The sequence below is a fragment of the Ailuropoda melanoleuca genome, chromosome 4 (genome assembly GCF_002007445.2).
Source record: "Ailuropoda melanoleuca isolate Jingjing chromosome 4, ASM200744v2, whole genome shotgun sequence".
Classification (NCBI taxonomy): Eukaryota; Metazoa; Chordata; class Mammalia; order Carnivora; family Ursidae; genus Ailuropoda; species Ailuropoda melanoleuca.
The window spans coordinates 49,896,990-49,918,879 of NC_048221.1; the positions used below are offsets into that span (position 1 = coordinate 49,896,990).

General features: G+C 42.5%; 3 protein-coding genes across 7 annotated transcripts in view; 2 read left to right on the forward strand and 1 right to left on the reverse strand.

Annotated features, from left to right (window-relative positions):
* FANCD2 (FA complementation group D2) overlaps positions 1-20,754 on the forward strand; it is a 75,536-nt gene extending 54,782 nt beyond the window's left edge. Inside the window, exons 41-46 of the mRNA XM_034658760.1 lie at positions 638-712; positions 1,654-1,800; positions 2,983-3,063; positions 4,500-9,068; positions 12,514-12,802; positions 20,728-20,754. Coding sequence (XP_034514651.1) covers positions 638-712; positions 1,654-1,800; positions 2,983-3,063; positions 4,500-4,574 — 378 coding nt within the window. The 3' untranslated portion in view covers positions 4,575-9,068; positions 12,514-12,802; positions 20,728-20,754. The remainder of the gene's footprint in view (positions 1-637; positions 713-1,653; positions 1,801-2,982; positions 3,064-4,499; positions 9,069-12,513; positions 12,803-20,727) is intronic.
* On the reverse strand, positions 5,916-8,754 carry FANCD2OS (FANCD2 opposite strand). 5 transcript variants are annotated; one of them, XM_019805712.2, is made up of 3 exons: positions 8,697-8,722; positions 7,576-7,726; positions 5,916-6,481 (listed from the first exon to the last, which is right to left on the reverse strand). In XM_019805712.2, exons 2-3 carry the CDS (start codon positions 7,592-7,594, stop codon positions 5,937-5,939), a joined length of 564 nt encoding a protein of 187 aa, XP_019661271.1. In that variant the 5' UTR covers positions 7,595-7,726; positions 8,697-8,722; the 3' UTR covers positions 5,916-5,936. The 5 variants fall into 5 exon arrangements, with proteins under 5 accessions (XP_019661271.1, XP_019661270.1, XP_002925070.1 ...); XM_019805711.2 differs by lacking the exon at positions 7,576-7,726 and having other exon boundaries at positions 8,697-8,754; XM_002925024.4 differs by lacking the exons at positions 7,576-7,726; positions 8,697-8,722 and adding an exon at positions 8,460-8,515.
* BRK1 (BRICK1 subunit of SCAR/WAVE actin nucleating complex) lies at positions 12,655-21,709 on the forward strand. Its single transcript, XM_002925023.4, has 3 exons — positions 12,655-12,802; positions 20,728-20,810; positions 21,068-21,709. The coding sequence occupies exons 1-3, from the start codon at positions 12,685-12,687 to the stop codon at positions 21,092-21,094; spliced, it is 228 nt and encodes a 75-aa protein (XP_002925069.1). The 5' UTR covers positions 12,655-12,684; the 3' UTR covers positions 21,095-21,709.
* Positions 21,710-21,890: the final 181 nt, after the last annotated feature.

The window sequence follows — 21,890 nt, forward strand, 5'->3', positions numbered from 1 at the left end:
CTTTGTACTTGTCTAGGTCTACCCTCAGGAATAATAATGATAATAATAATAATCTTATTTGTGTCATAAACTCTTTGCTGTTCTAATGGGTTATCTTTTTTTTAGCATGCAGACTTTTTTTTTATTTTTAAAGATTTTATTGATTCATTTGAGAGAGCGAGCATGAGCAGGGGGAGGGGCAGGGAAAGACAGAGAGGGAGAAGCAGACTTCCCCCTAAGTAGGGAGCCTGATGCAGGGCTCGATCCCAGGACCCCGAGATCATGACCTGAGCCAAAGTTAGATGCTTAACCAACTGAGCCACCCAGGCGCCCTTGTAATAGGTAATCTTGAGAGGTTTTTTTTGGCTAAGTAAGATCCAGGGTTATAGTAATGAAATAAGAATAGTAACAAAGGTGATGATTTCTTACACATATTTAGCAAGTTTGCAAGACACTCTCACAGTATTTGGTTGGTTCCTCATAACCTAGAAAGAGAAAAGGGAGGATAGCTAGTAAGCCCTCAGCTTTGAGGGCCAAATTGAGATGACTGCCATTACACAGCTGGAACCTGTGGAGTTTATCCTCTTTGGAGCCTTTGGTTTCATCTAAAATGAAATGAGAACACTTAATATGGCATTTATGACTTTGTGGGTTGTAGGAAGATGTTCTGAGCTTACTGGAAACTTTCCAGCTGGATACGAGGCTGCTTCATCACCTATGTGGGCATTCCAAGGTAAGGAGGAAAGCAGGTCATGGCACCAGCCTGCCCGTTGGCTAAATCTGCAGTGTGATCAGAAGAACCACAGGCTCCCGCTCCTTCTTCCTTTTTTACCCTTCTTGAGTCTTTATTTTTGAGACTGTCTGTCCAAAGACAGTTTAATTCAGAGTGGTCAGATCCTTAGTTGCTAGTTGAAATTGGGCAGTCACGTAGAGGGCAGTTTCTGCATCTGAAGTTTGGCTCCAAGTCCATAGCACTGTTTCCTGTAGAAGCTTCTCTTTGGTGAGAGATATAGAATGTTGGTGGACGTGTTGCTTCTATAAAGTACTCTGGGTGGGAGGAATATTATGTAAATGACAATTCTCTGCTAGAGACAAGAGGTGGTTCTAAAAGCAGCCATCTTCAGAGCTTTTCAGCTGTACTATTTACTTGTTAAGGAACACATCTGTCTCTTGTGAGAACATTTTACCAGTAGAGGATTTTTCCACTTAAAGCCTACAGTTGAACCATTGTCATTTTTTGTCTGAAGAAACACAGAACCATAGAGCTCTTTAGTCCTGGGCAAACCAAATTCTTTTTCAGTCCAGTTTCTATTGCTCACTTCCTCCCCTAGGACTCCTAGCTAAATAGGGATACTCTTGTTTAGTATCTGTACAATATATGTTCAAGAATATTTTAGGTAAATTCATTGATAATTGGTCAATAAGAGGTCATGAAGAAGAACCTAAGGTGTTGGTGGTATGTCTTCTAGGCTCTTGTAGCTTGAAGGAGAGTTGCCATTCTCTTCAGAGTACTCTGCCAAACTACTGTTTAATGGAACATGTCTCTGGCCTATACTGGGAGGACTTACACTCTTATTCAGTGTTTAAGATGTCAGGAATTCAAAAGTTTCTGTATAGGAATGTGAAAGCATGATGATAAATCCAGATGAGTTGGGTGCATTTGTTTCCATTTAGATTCACCAGGACACAAAACTCACCAAACATGTGCCTTTGCTCAAAAAGACCCTGGAGCTTTTAGTTTGCAGAGTGAAAGCCATGCTTATCTTCAACAATTGCAGGGAGGCTTTCTGGCTGGGCAACCTCAAAAACCGGGACTTGCAGGTAAGCCTAGGGGCCCTGCCCAAGATAATCTATTCCCACTCTTTGTGAGAGCATCAGAAGGTATGTCAAGGAGGTCAACTAAGCCTTGTTCTCTCGAGAAGACTGGCTTTCTCTTAAGGCTGTGGCCATTTAGCTCTTAAAGTTAGGGTACATTGCTTCTGGTCTTAGTCATGTGTTCCACCCCTCATCCTAGCCAAGAAAGGCACCAAAACATGCCATTGATAACAAGGCCTCAGATAGAAAAGCCAGATCAGTAAAACCTCTCTCCTCAGCCAGAGTGGGCTCCTGTAAGTGCTACTGAGGGTAGATTCATAATAACATTTGTTTATGTGGACAAACTTTTTAAAAAATTATTTTGGGTCTTTTTCTAAACCACTGTCTTATTCCTGAAATTATTCTCTGCCTAATTTTAACAAAGAAACATTTCAGCTGTCTGGCTGAAATCTTGTATGGCTCATACAGCTTTGGAGTTTTAGCAGTTTTCATATAGGGTCCAAGTCCTTCTCATTCATCTTTACAATAGCTGAGGGGTTTATAATCTTATATATGAAAAGAATAGCACCCCGGAGACTTAGTTTCCTTTCTTCACATTTGCTTTATGAGGTACTATTATTTCCATAAAACTATTAAACAAAATACTATAAATTATAACAATACTATTGTTTCCATGAGAAAAATAAAGCTTAGAGAGGTTAAGTAACTTTCCTAAAGCCATTCAGCAATAAGTGAGAGGTTCCAGGGTTTGAGTCCAAACAGAAATGATGCAAAGCTGATGTTCTTAAACCACTTTGTATACTGTCTTTCGGCCTCGACATGGACATTTGTAGTTGGTGTGCTGGTGGTCATATACTTTAAGGTCTTTGGGAAATTTCAGAACAATATTCAGCATTTACTAAGAGTCACCAATACATCCTGGGCTTGTAAAATCTAGTATGATATTAGAATACAGCAACGGACTTTTTGTAAAAGTCCATATTATATTAGAGCCACACGTATCTCAGAAACCCTGGGTTGATTATCACTTCTCTAGATGCTAGATCACAGGTTGGTGTCCATGTTTGGCCATGTTTGAATGCCTAGAATATCATCTTTTCTATTGCCTATAAACTAAGCCTTTCTCCCCTTGAGGCCCCAAATATGATCCTTATAACCCACCATTTGTTTTGGCCCATTCACATTTAGGGTGAAGAGATTATGTCCCAGAACTCTGAGGAGAGTGAGGATGATACAGCGTCCCAGGTTTCCAAGAGCAAAGCAACAGAGGTATCTCTGCATAAGACCCCAGAGTGTGCAGTTGATTGTTGCATTTTGTTAATAATTCTGAGTCCGTAGAAAGTATAGAACTTTTACTGCTTATGTTTTTAAGTTTATTTATTTATTTTCGTAATCTCGACACCCAGCCTGGGGCTTGAACGAACGACCCCGAGATCAAGAGTTGCATGCTCTTCCAGCTGAGCTAGCCAGGCACCCCTCCCTGCTTATGTTTATAATCAAAGACTTCTGTGCCCATCTCCACTGTCTCCAGAAAAACTTCAGTTTTTATATGAATTCTGTGGGGGCCAGAAGAGTATCTCAAGTTGTGGCATATATTATAGAATTAAAAATTCCCTTTCATTATTCATATTAAATTCGTATCTGAAACCATTTTAGAGGGAAAAACGAAGAGGTCAAGCGTTCTCTGAGTGCCGAGAAGAATGAGTTAAAACATTTAGATATGTTGTTTGAGTATATAAAGTAGAAATATGAATGCATTTGGTGAAAGCTAAAGCACAGAATCAAAAGCTGAAATCACTGAGAACTATACTAAGAGTAGGGGTCCTGATTCTTTTCTGGGCCACTACATATACTTTCAGGACTTTAAAGAAAGCTGAAGAAAAATGTGTATGTTTATAAAATTTTGTTAAAATTCAGGTAGGTTTTGGACACCAAGAAGTTCACATTTAAGAATCCCTGTTGTGAAGCCTCTATAATGCAATTTGAGGCTAATGCAGAAAGATCATTTAGCATGAAAAATACTTTTTTTTTTTTTTTTAAAGATTTTATTTATTTATTTGACAGAGATAGAGACAGCCAGCGAGGAGAGGGAACACAAGCAGGGGGAGTGGGAGAGGAAGAAGCAGGCTCATAGCAGAGGAGCCTGATGTGGGGCCCGATCCCATAACGCCGGGATCACGCCCTGAGCCGAAGGCAGACGCTTAACCGCTGTGCCACCCAGGCGCCCCTCTACCTTGTTCTGTTCTCTTAAAAAGATTTTGGAGCAGGTGATACCCTATTAGTTTGGTACTTTCTCCTAAGCAAATCTCCCAGATTAGAGTTGCAGATCAAAGAATTTTATGCTGAATTCCTATTGAGATACACCAGAATTCTTAGTTTAGCAAACATTTTCATTCTGTATTGAATGCCTGCTTTATTCTGTGTCACACACATCCAGTAGAGGTGGAAGACCATGGCTTATTTAAAAATAATGTGAATTTGGTTCAGTTGTGGAATGTCATAGGTCATTATCACAGTGGCCTCCCTCCATGATCATGATACAAGAAAAATGGGGGAGCTTCAATTCCTTTTTCAAATGAATGATTTAACACCTATCATTGGTTTTAACAATGATACAGTACAGTTGTAAATCCTACAGGAGCAGTGTTATAATTCATGGGGTCACCCAGATGACCTAAAATATCTAATTAACCTTTGCCCCTTAGGATGGTGAAGAAGATGAAGTAAGTGATGGAGAAAAGGAGCAAGATAGTGATGAAAGTGATGATGACTCCGAATAGACCACAGAGAGACTGATGCCCCTTCCCCATCTCTGCTAGCCCCTCCCATTTTGTGTTCAGGGTTTGAAATCTGTTTGCCTTCCTTACTGGAAGCATCCTGTTTTGTCATAAGGAGGGGGTCTTTACTGAATCACCTTAATTGTGACTTTCATAGGTCATGTAGCATCATCAAAGACCCTGGCTCAGGATTCCACTGTAGCATTACTTACCGGTCTGGGCAAACATGGCAGTGCTTTGCTGTGGAATAGTCACGATTCTGGGCTTTGGGAGCTAGTTTTGAAACTTAGAAATTTAGGATTGTATCAGTTTTACAAATAAATTCTGTTTTAAGTTCTGCCTCAACTACCTCATTCCTCTTTCTGCCTTTCCTTCCTAAATCAAGGATTACATGGAATTCAATTGGGGTTTTTGCAGAGAAATAATGGAAACTGGTGCCAACACATCAGTTCTACCAATTAAAATCTGTTGCCTATTTTAAGGAGCATCTTTATTTGAGATGAGAAGATCTTTGTGATATTTTTGGAGGAGTGATGAATTTCCGGTCAATACCCAAAAAGAAAGTCCAAAAGGAAAATTCTGGCTGCTTAAAAATTTTTTGGTCGTGTAGATATAAGATGAAAAGGCACCATCAAACTCATGTTGACTTCGTATATATGTTTATTTTATTTCCGCATTATTCTGAGTTATATCTATAGACTCATTATAACAACGCTACAGAATTACTACTAGTACACCAGCTAAAATGGGGAGCTCGCATGTGTTCTGCCAGAAAGCCCAGTTTCATTGCTGCTCCAAGTTCTTGCCAGGCTATAAATATTCTTTAATATTTGCTAATATTACTGCCCACTTTTATACTCTCCAGTGGTATCAGGATGTGGTTGGTTAGGGTTTTTTGTTGTTGATTTGGTGGGGGAGATTATTTGTTTTGTTTTTTATTATTTTTTTTTATCCTTGACCCACCTATAGATTTTTGACCCCTTCATTGTCGTGTACATGGAAAGCCATAATCTCCTTCCTTGATACCCCTTTGTTTCCCCATCTCATTGTGGTCTTAGATGTTTAAGTGAGTTCACACTAGGTTCATTCGTTTACATGGTTTAATGGTTCTTTCTCACATGTACATGTCAACACTAGTTTGACTCTTTTAAATGTTGTTCAGCTTTACAATGGGAATGTTCTCCTTTGCTCTGTCACTGGGCTTTGTAAGGGAAAGGAGAAAAGGGGTTCCTGAATTGTCAGTGCTTGACAGAAAAGCAAGATGGCTCAGGTGATGTCAGTTTCCTTTACATGGACAGGTTTCTGTAAGCTCCAGGCACATAGCATAGGACATGGTATGAGGAACAGGAATCAGATGGGAACCCTTTACTTGGAGTGTTGCAAGGCAAAGGTGCACTTCTTATACGTTGCATACAGTAAGAGGATAGAGCGCAGCATCTGTTTGCACATGGTCACTGTCATCTGAATCTGAGGTTCCTTAAGTCCAGTGGGCCACTGGTTCTCCCGGCTGATGATTTTGCAAAAGGCTGATTTGTCTGAAACTCTGAAGGTCCCAGTCCATTTTGGTGGCTGAGCTGTGATGACCCTGCCAAACACGGAATCCACTCCACTGAGGCGGACAGGCTGGGGCTTCCTGACCAGCCCTTTGTTGTTGTTCATGGTTCGGGGCTCTGATGTGTGGCAAGGTAACTTGGGACTCACCCCAGGCTCCAGAAATGGGCTGTCTAGGACTAGAGTGACCTCTTGAAAGCACACCTGCACTTCAAGGTCAGAAGGGGTATGTGGGAAGCAGGGGGAAGCCCTAAAGGGATGCTTTGAAGAAGGTATAGGTGTTGTGTGCCGCAGCCATTGGAAGCTCTCGTCCAGTGGGGTCCATGGTGACCAGAGCTGGTATCCTGCCATTGACAGTCCTAAAGAAGAGGAATCAGAACATGGAATTTCCCTAGCATGGTTTTGGTGAGGGCGCGGCCATTTAAATTCACATTTATCTGTTTCATTATTGACTTTAACTTACTCTGTAGTTCTCATTAACAGATCCAATAGATGTTAAGGATACTAGTAATTCTATAAAGGGCAGTAGTGGATGGTAGTGAGTATTGAATCTGGCAACTGCTACATGTACTAAAACTTTATTAAATCTTATCACAAGCCTCTGAAGGTAGGTTTTAACCTATTTTACAGGTGAGGAAATGGATTTGTCCAAAGTGGAATATCCCAGTTCAGTACTAGGACATATTCTGTGTTGATAAATTCTAAGACAGAATCTATACCTCTGAGGTGGCAGAGGTTGCTGGCACTTCGTGATGAGACATTATTTGTGGATAGAAGCTCATAAAAGCCATGTCTTACCAAATATTTGTGACTCTAATTCCCGGTACTTAATTTATACCAGTGGTTCTCAAAGTGTGAGCCTGGCACTAGCAGCTTCAGCATCATCTGGAAACATAGAAATGCACATTCTTGGGCCCTACCTCAGACCTACAGAATCAGAAACTGGGGGTAGGGCTTGCAATCTGCGTTTAAACAAACCCTCCAGGGGATTCTGATGCACTCACAGTTTGAGAACTTATGCCATCCCTCTTAAGGAACTTAGGTTTTCGTTATTAAATATGGAGAGACTGTCTCCTTTTGGCCCTAAAAACCTGTTTTGTGACACAGGGGAACAGCTCTCAGAGCCCTGAGCTACTTATGTACCACCTCAGAGGAATTACACCAGGCTAGAAGGAAAAAAAAAGTTTCCAAAGGACAGTCTTAAAAATTTTTAAAGACTTTTCTGATTCTTCTAGGCGTGTTTTGTTTTGTTTTTGGTTTCTTATGGGAGACCTAGAGGTAAGATCTTGATTCTTCCCCCACCTTTGAAGAAAAAGCAAAGGGCTGGCAAGATGTTGCTAATTAAAAATTTATTTAAGTAGAATTTGGATTTTCTATCATTCTACTTTAAAACTGCCAATATATAAAAGGATTTACTGAATTCAGCAGAAGCTACCATTTTTTGAGCACCTACCTATTGTGTTAAGGAGCATAGCAGTTCCCTTTTCTTTCCAGCCAAGTGTATTTCTCTGCCCCTTCTCTCTTCTCCCACAAAAGGTAGCAGCAGCAGATCTGATCCCATCCCATCCAGTAATTGCCCAGGAAATGCTGTGAAAAGTTGACTCCTCCACCATAGTTTGTTAAGACAGTAAAGTTCATTTTTTAAAAAGAGTTGATGACATTTCACACCAGAAGACCTGTCCCTGACAGTGGTTAGTGTAAAGGAGATTAGTGGATTTCCTTCCACGTAATGTCTCTCCTTATCTTTGTACACTCCTGCACATACTGTGTTCAAATATCTAGACTGCTTTAGGACAAGAAATTGACACTGAGGGGATGGTTATCTATTACAAACAGCCTATGAAAGTCTTCTGAAGCTTGATATCGTCGCCCTGAGAGAATACATTCAAGATCACTGTACCACTGCTCTGGTACAGCCCCATGGCAAGATGGGATGTGGAGAGTGTTAACTCCTCAGTATATGACCAAAAAGATTTTTTAATCCTAGGATCCTTTTCCTGACTCCCCTCCTAAGAGCACATAGGGTCAGAGGTAAACGGCTTTTTATCAAATGTCCCACCTTAAGTACTGGACAGAACCAACCTGCGATGAGAGAGGGCTTCTGACCCCAGACCTTTAAGCCACGTCCACCAAGGTTTAAAATCAAGACGATTCACTCCTCCACTCCCACCACCCGGAAATCACTGTTACCCACTCCAACAGGGCTTGAACCTTGGAAGTCTGTTCAAGCTGCTTTAATAGCTCCCAGATAGGGAACACCTTGTACTCCCGGCCAAAAAGTCTTCCCTTTCAAACGCTCCTCCCATTCCAAGGAACCGAGTCCCTCGATTTCCCCACCTGGGAAAGGGGAAGTAAGCGTCCAAATGCAGCTGAGGTCTTCGTGAATTGTGAACTGCGATCCTGATCCAGAGAGGCTGGAGCTGCCCGGAGTCGGGAGGCTCCCCCTCCCAGCGGGAAGAAAGGCCTTGTCCCCCGGGGGTCCCTAACCGGGGGTGGGGGCCAGACGCCTCTGGCCGAGGCGGAGGTGGCGGTGGGAGCCCGGGCCCAGGCCCACCATCCGGGCCGGGGGCTCACCTGCTGAACTCCGCGGGCCGCACGCTCCAGAGTGGCGGCCGCTGTTTCCGGGCAGCATCTTTTCTCCACCAGGCGCCTGGCAACCGCCTTTGTGACCCAGAGCCGCGGGGGGAAGCCCGAGCCGCCGCGGGGGTGGGGGCTCGAGGCGCCCCGCTGGCAAGCTTCAGGGCCGGATTCCCCACCCCCACCTCCTTGGAAGGCCCAGTCCAGGACTCCGCCTTCAGAAATGAGGGTTCGAATCCCGTCCTCTCCGTTCCACCTCCTCCTCCCTACCCCGCCACACCTGTGCGCCTTTGAGGGGGTCACCGCTGGCGGACACGCCCACTTCAAAGGGTGCAGTCAGGAACCTACGGAAAAGTAACCGGACTTGGAGTTAGTGTTTAATTAGTCTCGACTCTAAACTATGCTCAGTGGGTATTCAGGCTGAAAGCTTTTATTGCTGCATTGGAATGATCCCAGTGCAAGGAGACAATTTATAAATGCTCGCTTCTCGAGCAAGAAGAAAGGCACATATCTTCCCTTAACTAACCAAAAATCTTTTTCTGCCTTCTGTTAAACCTCAGAAAAGACAATGCTGTCCTCTTCTCGCAAAGCTGAAAAACTGACCGTTTCACCATAGTGAAAGAGTGATTTGACAACTTCGTAAGCGTCACTGCAAACAATTTCCTTGGGAGGCTGAGGGAAGAGAGGTCTAATCAATTGACTCCTATGTCCCCTGTGCCTGGCTATCCCACAGCCTGGCACTGTGAAGTATTTGTGGCAAGAATTAACTAATGGCCCGACCTTGCCCTTACCTTGTACACCCAGAAACTGCCCTTGCACTTTGCCAACCTTAGAGCATAGCTCACATAAGAGCTGTATAACCTTTTGTCTGGCTCTTTGGGTGAAGCTGAACGGGAGAGATTGGGGCTGTGAGGGTGGAGTCAGGCTAAAGATCCTGATTTGGAAGACCAGATGGTCTTGAGGGACTGGTCCAGAATTGTCAGATTGTGTGTGTGTGTGTGTGTGTGTGTGTGTGCACGCCCACGCACGTGTTGCACCCTGTGGAAGGAGAAGTGGAGAGTTTGGAAGTGAAGTCAGAAAATGGAAAGGGGCAGAGAGTGATGAGTCTTGGAAGACCCTGAAATGATTTGAATTGCAAGACTTTGTTTTCCAGTAAGTTTATTTTTATTTTCATCTAAAATAANTTTAGAAGTGAAGTCAGAAAATGGAAAGGGGCAGAGAGTGATGAGTCTTGAAAGACCCTGAAATGATTTGAATTGCAAGACTTTGTTTTCCAGTAAGTTTATTTTTATTTTCATCTAAAATAAAAGAGACCCTTATTTAGAAAGCAAACAAAAGTTTTTATTGCACAGTTTTTTTTAGTGAAAATCCCAAGAGCAAAATTGTATAATTAAAAGTTGTTGGGTAGAGAGGGCTTCATGCTGTTATGACAATCTGTACCACAGTCCTCTGTGCAGTCTGCCAACTCTAAGGGATCTATTTTTGGAGATACCATTTGCTATTACCTCTGGCTCTGATACTCCAGTTCCATGGCTACCACACAGATATGGAAAACCAGAATCTCCTGTACTACATTTTACTGATAACCTACAACATCGACTTTGTATCATGCAGCTCCCAACATTCTGTGTGCACTATCCTCAGGGATTGTCATGACAGTAGCCACATTTGCTCTGCCAAAAGATGATTCAGTTCTTTCAAAGCAGCTAGCAACATTGCCATGGTGCACATGCTATATCCTTAGCTGCATAAATGATGGTCCAAGTGCACATGATTACAAAAAAGATTCACATGACCATGCTTAATGCAATGGACACATTTCTTCAAGAATTTGATTCCACACTGATTATTACATATGGAGTCACTGACAAGATTCCCCAAGTTCTGTGAAGCACATGATAGACCTAAAGTCAGGGACCTTGTTCTCTTATGCTGAGGCAATCTGCCACCCTGAAGCACTCCTTGTTGCACCAGCAGCATTCCCAAAGGGCTTGCTTCTGTACCCATTGTGAACAATTTCTGCAGTGAAGAACTACCACACTGGCAAACACATACTGAAGGACTTCCTAACAGCAAGCTCTACGAGGCATGTAGGAAAAAGCGCCAGAAGTACAGAGGAATATTCTTCACTCTAGGACAGCACTATATCCTTGAGTTGTTTGGAATTATAGGGGAGATCCTAGAACAGGTGTATAGGAAGTCCAGCAAAAGGAGAAGAGCTGAGCCTGACTTGTCTTATGGAAGACCATTAATCATAAAAAACAAAATGTTTGATAGATATGTGAACTTAATTTTCTGCTTTCTGCTTAAAAAGAAAATCTAAACTGATCATGAGTGCCTGCTTTGTGAAGAGTCAGGCACTGTGCTTAGTGTTTTATTTATTCTTTCTCACAGAATTCTCCCAACAATCCTAATCCATCCATGTTGTTGTTCCTGTATCACACATAAAGAAAAAAGGCTCAGCAGGGTGAAGTGACTCCTCTCCAGTAGATTTGTGATTTGAAACTGAAATGCCCCGTCTTTAAAGTTAAAGCAGATCTATCCAATTTCTCTGTGGCATGTGAGCAGGATACTACAATAGCATCACTTAGGAAGCAGGGTCTTGAATGGCCGTTAGTCCTCTGGATGCCTGGGGTTTGATATTTAGGGTTGATATTTATTATTTTAGTAACCATTTCTGTGAATACGTAGGAGAGTTTAGAGGTCTTAGCCTGTTTTCAGATTGGTACAGTGAAAAGATATTGGAGTCTGGAATCAACTGGTGAAGGTCCACCGCTTAATTGACTGTGTGACCTTGAACTTCAGTTGTCTCTTCTGTAAAGTGAGAAACCTCTTCCTGATTTCCTTCCACAGGGTTTGTGAGGGTCCAGTGAGGTACTAACTATAAAAGCAGCTTTATAGCTTGTAAAATCTCGTACCTGAGTAAAGGACTGTTAGTAAAGATTTCTTCCCAGCTACTGCTAGAAGTAATCTGTTGAACATTTTTTTTTAATAAAAGGCATGTATTGCACAGATTGTAAAAATTCCCTTAAACAAAAATAAAATTGTCCATAATTCCACTACATAACAATCCAGACATTGGCATCTTTCGTATATCCTTCTTGTCCTCAAGCAGACATAATTTTCATATAGTTGCAATTAAAGAAAATTTTGTACTTTGTTTTCCCCTTCAGTTTATCCTGTATGTTGCCATAGTGTTCATAATTACTATTTCAATGACTGCATGATATTACCAAAGGCGACTATACCATTGTTTAGCCATCCCCAACTGTGGAGATAGTTGTTTTGGTTTTTTTAATAGATAATGTTATAAAGAGCACCTTTAGTGTCTTTTTTTTTTTCCTTTTTCAGCCATTTTCTCAATGAAATGATTAGGTCAAAAAAGTTTTAATTTTTTGACAGTTCTTGCTATCAATTTACAAATTTCCTTAAGGAGTTGTGTCAGTTTAGTGTGACCAGCTATCTTTAGTGGCCTATCAATTTCCCTTCAGCCTTTCCATCATTGGGTATTATTGTTAAAAATGAAAATAATAATATTTTGTTTATTTGATGAGTGCAAGGTGGGGAATCATGTTGTGTTGTTGAAAGCCACTTTCAAAATGAGTGGTATTTACCGTGGCTTAATTGGCTACGCCCCACTAATTGCTGACACAGACCACAACCTTAATTTGGAGCACCGGACACAGCGAACGTCTCGTGGTCAAGCGCCCCCTAACAACCAAAACCGCCGGCGATGGGGTATGTGGTGGGTAGGGGTGCCTTGGCGCGTGCGCACCCCATTTTCTCCATCAGGGTTTTTGCGACTTTTTTTCAGGGGCGTCGGAGCATAGCGAAAACACCGGAGAGGACTTGACATCGCGCAGGCGTATCACAATGCCCGTTCACTCGTGGGTGCCAAGGCATGGGTGTGGGCTGGCGGCGCAGGCGCACTGGCCGCCTAGAGGGTCGGGGCGCCTGCGCAGTGGCTCCTCTTCAGGTGGCAGCCATGGCGGGTCAAGAGGATCCGGTGCAGCGGGAGATTCACCAGGACTGGGCGAACCGGGAATACATTGAGGTCATCACCAGCAGCATCAAGAAAATCGCGGACTTTCTCAACTCGTTCGGTCAGCGGGCGAGCAGGGGGTGGTGGGGGTGGGTAGGAGGCCACTCAGGTAGTTTGGCGAGGGCGCTGAGAAGCTATGCAGGGGCTTTCTCCGGGAGCCCTCGGCTCTTGCTGTTTTTCGCGTCCTCTGGAGCCCACCTTCCCCCTGTCGCCCTGACCTTTAGGCTCCACTGGGCAGTCCCTGTGGGGTTCTCCTGCGCCAGGCTGAGCTTATCTGTTTCATTGCCATCACCCCAGATCCATTAACAGGTCCTTCCTTTTTCCAGACTCTTCAGGCACCTCCATCTACAGTCTTGTCTTCTCTTCGGTAGCCTCCCTGCTTCCTTTGTGACCCGCTTCCATTCAGTTCCCACTTTGCACTCAGAGTGCGCCTTTCAGAATGCAGCCACGGCCCTGTCGCTGCCCCTGTGTAAGTTTCTTGACGGTTCCTCATCATTTTCAACATCTCCTTAGTGCCATACCGTTTAGTGGCCCATTCCTGTCTCCCGTTTTTGCTGCCCTGAGAGTGGTAGGAGATGAGGTCAGAGTTAAGGTCCAGATTATGTAAGGCCATGGAGTGCCCTGTATTGCTGGTATCCAGCCGACAGTAGATGTTCGTTCTGCTTCTAGCAAAATCTTTCCTAGAGGCATGGCCTACTTCTGACAGTCCTCAATTCTTTCTGCTTTGTTCCACCTTATCCTTCCGGACAGCAAGCCTGTAACAAAGACTCCCATCCCATGTTCTCCAAGTGTGTTTTTTTTTTTTTTTAACAGAACTGGGCACTGGGTAGACTTACTTAAGTAATCACAGGGTGTAAGGATGACAGCTAGTGATTTTTTTTCCAACTAATGTGTTTCTGTTCCACTAATTCAGCAACAAGCAATTAAGATTAAGTAGGGGAAACTGATGTATTAAAAAAAGATTTATAATGAATTATTTTCCAGCCGGATGACTGATGCATCCCGAGGAGTAAGGTAACAGAACAGGAATTTTCTTAGAAAGCATCAGCAAGAGAGACCAGATCTCAGTACAAGGCTCTCTCGGGCACTCTGGAGGACATAGAACAAGAATCAATTCCTGCTTGCAAGGAATTTCTTTATTGAAGATGAAATAATGACAGTTTCAGAACATCAGTTTTATATTCATCTATTTCCTCATAAAGTGTATAAGACTATAATCTTAGTATGATGGATTTTCTCACAAGGGAATGAGGGTGAGGGTAGTATAATGAGAGAATAGTATAAATATGTATGTCATTGATACATATTCACACACATAACTTAGTATAGAGGTTGTGGTAGAGAATGGTAATCAACAAACATAGATCTCATAGTATCCTGAAATAGTTTAAGGCCTATGAGTGAAGGAGTATGGTTTAGTGAAAAAGATAGATGGATTTGGAGACAGGAGTCTCAAGTTAAGAGGCTAGATTAATTGATATCAGGGAACTGAAAACATTAAGAAATACTGAACCTATTTACCCTGCTATTCAGAGAGTCTGGATTTCCTCAGAGAGTTTTTCTTTTCCTAAGTTCTGTGCAAACTCTTTTGATGGTAGTTCTCATAATTGGTTTCTCCTACTTTCCTGGAGAGCTGAACTATTGTTGGAAGTTGTTCACAGCATTCTGTACTCACAACATTCCTTCAGAGGAAGGGCCAGAGAAGAGAAACCAAAATATTGCATGCTAGGGGAAGGATGGAATGATGAGAAGGTCAGAGCTTTGAGATTTGGCTTAGTCAGGAGAGGCAGTGGAAAGTAGTTGGAAAAATCACCACCAACAGGGAGAATTTTAACCTTAAAAAGCAGAATTAAAAGCAGAATTAAAAGACTTCATCTATCTGGTAGGATCTGATATATACACACAGACTATCCAAGTAAAGTATTAAGAACATCAGTTAAATCAGTAAAGCATCTAAAATAACAAGTCAGGGGGCACCTGGGTGGGTCAGTCGGTTAAGCTTCCGACTCTTAGTTTCGGCTCCCGCTGCAGTAGTGATCTCAGTGTCATGAGATGGAGCCCTGATATGGGCTCCTGCTCAGTGCCGAGTCTCCTTGAGATTCTTTTTCCCTCTGCCCCTCCCACTCCTGTGGGAGCTCGCTCGCTCTCTCTCAAATGAGTAAATCTTAAAAAAATAAAATAAGTTAAGCCGGGGCTGTTTTTCAAAATTTAGAAGTGATCTATCATCTCACTCCCCCACATTTGGATCTGGGTAATAACTTCATTTCTGAGCACTGAATTATATTAATAGACTTTGTTTTAAAGATTTATTTTTTTGAGAGAGCCCAAGCAAGCAATCTTGAGCAGGGGTGGAGCAGAGGGAGAGGGAGAGATAGTCTTAAGCAGACTCTGATGAGCACAGAGCCTGATGAGGGGCTCTGTTTTATGACCCCGAGATCAATGACCTGAGCCAAAATCAGGATTTGCACCACCCAGGCACCCCTGTATAAATAAACTTTTAATTCACATACATTTACCTTTGACATAAATCTTGGCATACTACAATCACTAGATTTATGGCAGGTGAGTCTTGGAACTGACCAAAAATTGAAGAGTTTGAGCTTAGGATTTGCAGAGGAGAAATGTCTCTTTTCTTGCTTTATAAACAAGGAAATACCTGCACTGAGATTTTATCAAATGCATGAGTCACATTCTATGACCAAATAGAGAATAAAGACTTTTCTTTTTGAGATTTTTTTTTTTAAGATTTTATTTATTTATTTGACAGAGAGAGAGACAGCCAGTGAGATAGGGAACACAAGCAGGGGGAGTGGGAGAGGAAGAAGCAGGCTCCCAGCGGAGGAGCCTGATGTAGGGCTGGATCCCAGAATGCTGGGATCATGCCCTGAGCCGAAGGCAGACGCTTAACGACTGAGCCACCCAGGCGCCCCATCTTTTTGAGATTTCAAACATGTCCTAGACTGAGGAAATAGTCACACAGAATTCCAATCTTAACGGAGCCAGAAAAAAGGGCTTTCCTTAGCTTAGGCCATTGCCCTCCTTTAAAGTGATGCTAATGGCCTAATGTTCGGAGTAATTACTAGATGGTTTTTGAAAATTTTAGAAAGTTAATTTAGTTAAAGAAAAGGACAGTAATTACAATTAAGAATGGAATTATGAAGCAAAGTTAAAAGCTAAAGCAATTTGATTTAACAGTTCTTGAAGATTGACAATATCACTGATGAGTTTAAACAAGGACTAACAGGCTGAGAAACTAGATCAGTAATGAAACACTTGAGACATTGTCTTGGCTTTGGGTGACTCAGGATGAGCGTGTGGGGGATACATTTTCCCACTCTAAGCCCTTAGTGTGACTCCTCAATTCTGATGTGTATGTGTAGGGGTTATATTGAGTTTATGATGATATGATAATATGATTTGGTGGTACAGAGATTTAATAGGAATTTACTTTGAGGGGGTATCCAGATTTTTTTTTTTTAAGGTTTTATTTATTTATTTGAGAGAGAGAGAAAACACGAGCAGGGGGAGGGGCAGAGGGAGAAGCAGGCTCCCGCTGAGCAAAGAGCCCGATGCGGGGCTTGATCCGAGGACCTTGGTTTCATGACCTAAACCCTGAGCCAAAGGCGGATGCTTAACAGACTGAGCCACCCACGTGCCCCTGGGAGCTCTTTGAAAATGGCAGCAATTCTATAGTCCTTACCCTGATCACAGAGTCTGTGTAGGCCATGTGCTTTGGAGAGGGAACTGTTTTTCCAAGTTAGCTAGTGACTTTTTTTTTTTTTTTAAAGATTATTTATTTGTCAGAGAGAGAGCGTGCTCAAAAGCATGGGCAACAGCAGGCAGAGGGAGAAGCAGGCTCCCCACTGAGCAAGGAGCCCAGTGTGGGACTCGAGCCCAGGACCCTGGCATCATGACCTGAGCCAAAGACAGAGGCTTAACCGACTGAGCCACCCAGGCATTCCTAGGTAGTGACTCTCTAAACAGCTTTTACCCTGTGATTCCTTCCAGCTGGTGAGAGTAATTATATTCACGGGCCATCTGAACCTGAGGCTCCACAAATCATAAGGCAGTGATAACATCCTAACACTAGACCTGTTCTGTACCTTGAATTGGTGAAGTTTCTAAAAATAGATTGTCACAGATGATAGCTTTTTATTTTTATACCATTTTATCTGATTCTAAAGCTAATATGTGCAGAGAAGTGTAACAAAAATAATAAATGTGGTTATTTTTAAATGTCTGTTTTTATACTTAGCCAACAAGTGTAGCATGTCTGTTTTGATCCCAGCTATGTGTCACATCCTCTGAGAAAGGAATAAATAAAAATAAATGGAAATGGTAGCCACTCCTGAGAAATTTAGAATTCTGTCAGAGAAGTAAGCCTTAATGGCAACAATTCAAGAGAATGACAGTGTTGATTTTTTTAGGCTAAGGTTATGTGCGTTAAGAGTTCAGAGGAGCTGATAACTGGCATTTGTCAGCAGTAGTAATGGATGCACACCGTCAAGCACCCTGACAAGGATGGTTATTATCTTCATTAAAGTCTGGTGATAGGGGTGACTGGGTGGCTCAGTTGGTTAAGCATCTGCCTTCGTCGAGGACTGAACCCGCATCGGGCTCCCTGCTCAGTGGGGAGCCTGTTTCTCCCTCTCAGCCCCTGCTTATGCTTGCTCTCTCGCTCTCTCTCAAATAAATAAATAAAATCTTTAAAAAAAAAATGGTGATAATGTACTCCTAAATGCAGTGTGGTTTCAGATTTGTTCAACTGCTGAATGCTTTCCCAGTGTTTTGCTTGAATCAATATGTATTTCTTGGGATCTGAAATATGATCAAAGTTTCTAGAGTTCAACATTTTATATTTCTCAACAGGGCTCATCCATTTAAGCCAGTAGTGTAGTGTTGTTCTTGGATTGATTCATTACCAGATTGGCAGAGCTAGAACAGAACAGCCATCAGGAAGGAACCCTCCCTCTCACCACCGCACCCCTGCACATAATTTTGGCATGTCTCTTTTTATGGGAAATGACAGGTTGCTAGTGATAACAGTCATGCTCTTAACGAATAGCAGATGTGATGTGCCTTTGAGCTTCTAAAAACCAGATCGAAAGAGACATGGTCCTGTTGGGCAGTCCTGGCAGTGGAAGTATATCTAGGAAAAGGAGGATGCTGAGTTCCTTCTACTCAAGCTAGATCTAGGAATTAGAAGAAGCAGCACTAGCAGATAAACAACACAATTTAAAGGAAAAATGAAGAATGTCCAGAGTGGGTAAATCCATAGAGACAGATTAATGGTCGCCATGGGTTGGGACGAGGCTGAATGGGGAATGACTGCTAATTGGTACACGTTTCAGTTGGGGATATGAGGATGGTAGCAGGGTGTGTGGTGGGAGAGTACCCTCCTGGGCAGTAAGGGAATGGGCTCCGAACTCAGCTGTGCTATTGTTTTGTCCCATCAGTTATCCCAGATGGGCCTTGGTTTCCCCACTTGTAGAATTAGTGCAGTCACACTAGAGCCAATCTTTTGTTTCACTAACATATTAGAATCCATAATTTTTTTCTCAAAAACATCTCTGTGCCAGGCAAGATACTTGTTAAAAAAATTAATAAGAGGCAGTATTTGATTAATTGATTTTAGCCCAGTGAAGTGGGCTTTGATTAACTCTTTCTAGTGGGGTAACAAACATGTTAAAAAAAATGATAAATTACAAGTACATAAATATCATTTGTCTAGGTAGCAAGAACATTTCCTATGTTAAATATTCAAACTTGTAATTCTGTTTTTTTTTTAATGAGTTGTTTAAATGGTGCCTTATTTTTTGTTTGTTTTTTAGTGACTTGTTAAAAAGATGCAAACTTGTAATTTTTGGGGGTTTTTTTTTTGTTTTAAGTTTTTTTATTATATTATGTTAGTCACCATACAGTACATCCCTGGTTTTTGATGTAAAGTTTGATGATTCATTAGTTGCATATAACACCCAGTGCACCATGCAATACGTGCCCTCCTTACTACCCATCACCAGCCTATCCCATTCCCCGCCTCCCCTCTGAAGCCCTCAGTTTGTCTCTCATCTATGGAACATAAGAACTAGGAAGATCAGTAGGAGAAGAAAGGGATAAAGAAAGGTGGGGTAATCAGAAGGCGGAATGAAGCATGAGAGACTATGGACTCTAACAAACTTGTAATTTTTAATGGCTACTTTAATAGTCTTTCATAAATACACCATATTTTATGAAACCATTCCCAAGTAATAGTGGTGAACATTCTTGTTTGTTAAGTCTGTATCCAAAGAGAGAAATGATTACCTAAGACCAAGCACATAAGTAATTTATAAACTAGAAAGTCAACCATAAATGTACAGCGGAAGGAGAATTATATGCCTCTGATAGAGACCTCTCAGAAGTCCAGTTTGAACTGAGCCTTGAAGGAGAATGTTTAGACAGGCAAGATGAGTAAGATGTGGACGTGGAGAAGTGAAAGTTGACGCAGGAGCTTGGTGTAGGAGGATTTGTCAAAATGGATTTGGACATGCTTTTGCATAACAGGGAAGAGATGAAAAGGAAGTTGTGAGCTAAGTGTTAAATCATTGTGAGTGGGAGAGTGTCTCAGAGAGAGGATATTTTAGACTTAAAAAGTGAAGGTTATTGAGGATGACCGAACAACGGTGTTGGAGGAAGTAATAGGAAATAATGAGCATGTCCAGAAACATTTTTCTCCTGTTGAGAATGGTTAGGGAAGGAGTAGTTGAGTGGTTTCTCTTAGAGAAGTTTGCAAAGCAAAAGGTATTTTAGGGGACATCTAGGTTTCTTTTTGGCAAGATGGTGAAAGAAGATTGGAAAAGGGAAAGGAAGAAAAGTGTTGCTGGTTTCCACAGATGGCATGTGGGCTCCACAGGGTATATGATGTTCTCCCAAGTTTTCTCTCCTGCTGACATGCCTGCGCGGATATTGACGACACATTAAGTACCTTCCTAGGGCAGAAGCAGTGATGAGGCTTCCATGAGCTTAGAAACATGGACGCCTTTTCTCCTCTCCATAGTGTCTGCTGCTTCCGTGGCCTCTGTTTTTCTTCCCTCTCGAGATTATTTTCTTCCTCTTGTCACTTCCCCTCTCTTGAAACTCTTGGTTTGTCTATTAGCAAATAGCCGTCTGTAGAGTTTTGGTGTGTTAATTTTCTATTTTTGCCATAACAAATTACCATAAATGTAGCCACTTTTATCACTTACGTTTATTATTTTATAGTTGTGTAGTTTGGAAGTCCAACATCATTGGGCTAAAATCAAGGTGTCAGCAGGGCTGCCTTCCTTTCGGGAGACTCTAGGAAAGGATCTGTGTCCTTGCTTATTGGGTTGGTGGCAGAATTCAGTTTCTTGTGGCTGTAGGGCTGAAATCTTTGCTTCCTTGCTGGCTGTCAGCTGAGCGCCATTTCCAGCTCTTGGTGTCTCTGGCATCCTTCAGCTCATGGCCTCCTTCCTCCAGCAGTAGAGCCAGCAGGAGCAGGTTGACTTTGAATCTCTTCTTCTTCTTCCTCCACCTTTCCTTGGTCTATCTCTCCGTACATTTATGGATTTGTGATTAGATTGTGTCGCCCTGGATAATCCAGGATCTCAAGGTCCTTAACCTTAATCACATTTGCTAAGTCCGTTTTGTCATGTAGCATACATACAGGTTCGGGGATTAGGGCATGGACATCTTTGGGGGTCATTATTCTCTGCCTGCCACCCTTGGTAGGAAGTTCAGCAGCTGTGTTGCTCATATAATTCTCACCTTTTCTCCATTCCCTTGCTTTGCTCAGGTAGGAAGTTCAGCAGCTGTGTTCCTCATATAATTCTCACCTTTTCTCCATTCCCTTGCTTTGCTCACCTGCTCCCATTTGTGGTCTGCATGATGTGTCATTCTTCTTCAGCTAGGGACCGTGTGTGTGAGTGCATGTGTGTGCATCTGTATTTGGAATGACATTAATCCTGAACATCAGTCTCCTTTTACCAGATATGTCTTGTCGTTCAAGACTTGCAACACTAAACGAGAAATTGACAGCCCTCGAACGGAGAATAGAATACATTGAAGCGCGGGTGAGTATGTCAGGGAAGGTACTTGCTCATGAGGCTAGGCAAGGGCTGTGCAGAGAGAATGTGCATATCCACTTGTTGCTGAAACAAACCTGGAAGCATTAACAGGCTTAGAAGTTAATGAACTTCCCTGGATTTGAACCAGGTTTCTGGGCCTTCAAAGCTGTTGTCTTTTCTACCACTCCCTTTACTACCTAGGATCTATAAACAGGTTTTTTTTAATACTTTGAATTTATCTAATTGTCAGTTTCCTTTGACAGGTGACAAAAGGTGAGACCCTCACCTAGAAGTCCGCCATGCTGCTGCTGGGAAGTTGCTTTACGGAACACAGGCCGACGTGGGAAAGGCCCCAGCAGCCTCAGCTCCTTCCTCTCTCCTTAAAGAGCAACAGGGCTTATTCTTGTTTTTCTTTTTTCAAAAGCGTGGCCTTTGGGCTCTGCCGTGTACATCGGTGTGTGATGTGGCATGTGGGAAGGTGTCCAGGGGAGCTCTTGGAACCAACATTAGGCATTTTACCTTTTAAGTAACATTTTGTAGAACTGTTTATCAGTGTATTTGAGGCGCTCAGAGCCAAATGCCTGGGACTCTTTGTTAAGGTCCTTCCCACCTCTCTTTCTCTCTCTCACACTTTCCTTACAGCTCTCATTGCCTCTGCATTGATTCTATAAACAGTCTTTGTCTCCTTTCCACCTTTGGTGGGGGGGTGGGTGGGAGGCAGTCCTGGCTGAGACACGCTCTGGCAAGGTGGCCACCAGAGAATGTTGCTAACCCACCAGTTTCTTGTCCTTTGGGGGAGGTCAAGGCCAGGCCCCCACTTGGCTTGAAGGGACATTTTCAGAATTTTCTTTGTCACTTGAGGTATCTTTCCCTCTCATATTTCCCTAATAAATTCCTCAACTTTATCTGACTGCTGTGATTGTGGTGGGGAGAGGAGCTAGAGATGGGGCTCACCCATTCCACAGAAATCGGACGTGTGGGATTATTATTCTAACATAAAACTTTCAGATGTATCTCTTTGATCAAAGTCTAGGTGGCTTACCAGCTGGGCCCCCCTTTCCCCCCATGCTTGGACTTTGAGCTAAT

What these genes read in the sequence shown, in the direction of transcription:
- FANCD2OS (XM_034658762.1), bottom strand. Translation starts at nt 7,735, where the DNA reads ATGGTGGAGGAGTCAACTTTTCACAGCATTTCCTGGGCAATTACTGGA. An exon ending in TATGCTCCTTAACACAATAG is followed by an intron (nt 6,482 to 7,575) that starts GTAGGTGCTCAA and finishes CCTCTTCTTTAG; the next exon opens with GACTGTCAATGGCAGGATAC.
- BRK1 (XM_002925023.4), top strand. Translation starts at nt 12,685, where the DNA reads ATGGCGGGTCAAGAGGATCCGGTGCAGCGGGAGATTCACCAGGACTGG. An exon ending in GGACTTTCTCAACTCGTTCG is followed by an intron (nt 12,803 to 20,727) that starts GTCAGCGGGCGA and finishes TCCTTTTACCAG; the next exon opens with ATATGTCTTGTCGTTCAAGA. An exon ending in TAGAATACATTGAAGCGCGG is followed by an intron (nt 20,811 to 21,067) that starts GTGAGTATGTCA and finishes TTCCTTTGACAG; the next exon opens with GTGACAAAAGGTGAGACCCT.